This window comes from Anastrepha obliqua, chromosome 6 (assembly GCF_027943255.1).
Source record: "Anastrepha obliqua isolate idAnaObli1 chromosome 6, idAnaObli1_1.0, whole genome shotgun sequence".
In the NCBI taxonomy this organism is placed as follows: Eukaryota; Metazoa; Arthropoda; class Insecta; order Diptera; family Tephritidae; genus Anastrepha; species Anastrepha obliqua.
Window position 1 is genome coordinate 38,801,165 of NC_072897.1, and position 1,390 is coordinate 38,802,554.

The 1,390-nt window shown below is 49.9% G+C and overlaps 1 protein-coding gene across 1 annotated transcript; it reads left to right on the top strand.

Annotated features, from left to right (window-relative positions):
* Positions 1–217: 217 nt before the first annotated feature.
* On the top strand, positions 218–1,159 carry LOC129250377 (uncharacterized). The gene has a single exon (XM_054890008.1). It carries the CDS (start codon positions 218–220, stop codon positions 1,157–1,159), a length of 942 nt encoding a protein of 313 aa, XP_054745983.1.
* Positions 1,160–1,390: the final 231 nt, after the last annotated feature.

Genomic DNA, 1,390 nt, shown 5'->3' on the forward strand with positions numbered 1-1,390 from the left:
GACGGAAGGACAAACGGACGCACTGACAGCACAAGACAGACAAACGGACACACAAACTAAGCGACAGGACAAACAATCGGTTACCCATGACAAACTGGGGATCGGATCCTCCACGGAGGATGAGCTCCTGGCCTCTAGCCAGGAAGCAGTTGAGGGTAAAGCTGTGGGCCACAGCACGCCAACAACAATAAATGAACCTACAACATCCGCTAAAGCCATGGGGCAAAAGCGCGCCAATAAAGGCCCATCAAGGTACAAGCTCTACCAGAGGTCTCTCGCTATCCTTGGCAGGATTCATAAGAACGAGACCGAAGGTAAAGCTCATCCCAAAGATGAGGCTGACAGGGCAAGGTGTCAAAAGGTGGTGGACGAATATCTGGTATTCCAAACCGCCCGAAAGACAGAGGCCAAAAAACGTAACCGTTCGCAAGACGAAAACAAAAGGGCAACAAAGAAGCACAAGATCTCAGATCAGGGTGCGGTTGTCCCCAAACTTACGAAACCATTCAGTGAGGTGGCAAGGGACCATCTTCAAATGGCACTGGTGGACGAAACTTCCAACCGCGGCAAACCTGTGCTGGAAAAATGGTCGGAGATTGAGGCTCGGTTGTCTCGTATAATCGTCGACCATGTCATGGCGAACCCGGAGGGTCAATCGCCAGATTTCGACTCGGTGGAAGTGGTTCGCGGTTGCCGGGTAATCAAATGCGATGACCAGTACTCATTGCATTTCCTGACAAAAGCGATTGGTGAAATCCAGAACAGCTGGGATGGCTTGAGGCTCAAGCTCATTCCAGCTAGCGAGATACCACGAAGGCCGAGGGCTCGCATCTGGATACCAAACATGGAGTTTGAAGCCAATCAGTTAATTCCCTATCTTCAGGCTCACAACCGCGCAGTGCCGATGGCCGATTGGTCGATCATCAAAGCGGAGGCTCCGCAAAGGCACAGCGTGTCGTTCCTCCTTCAAATTACAGAAGAGAGCCTTGAACCACTGCAAAAAGTGGAAAATAAACTTCGGTTTGGCATACGGAAGGCCCAGCTGAAGATATTCCGTTCAGCGAATCCGGAGAAGGAGCAGGATGAGGTTGACGACACCAGCGAACTGCTGACTGGCATGCAGTTAAATGACGCTGAACCTGCGGAAGCAAACCAATAAAAAATGGTTTTAAAGGTTGTCCAAATTAACCTGCAGCATTCGCAAACTGCAACGGACAACCTAACCGTTCTCCTAGGGGAGGAGAACGTTGACATAGCCTTAATCCAGGAACCCTGGGTGCGGAGCAACGAGGTGAAGGGGTTCCCTGGAAGAAACTACAATCTGTACTATAAGCGTACTCAAGGTAATCCTAGATCATGTATTGTAGCCAAAAAACACTTAAACATATTT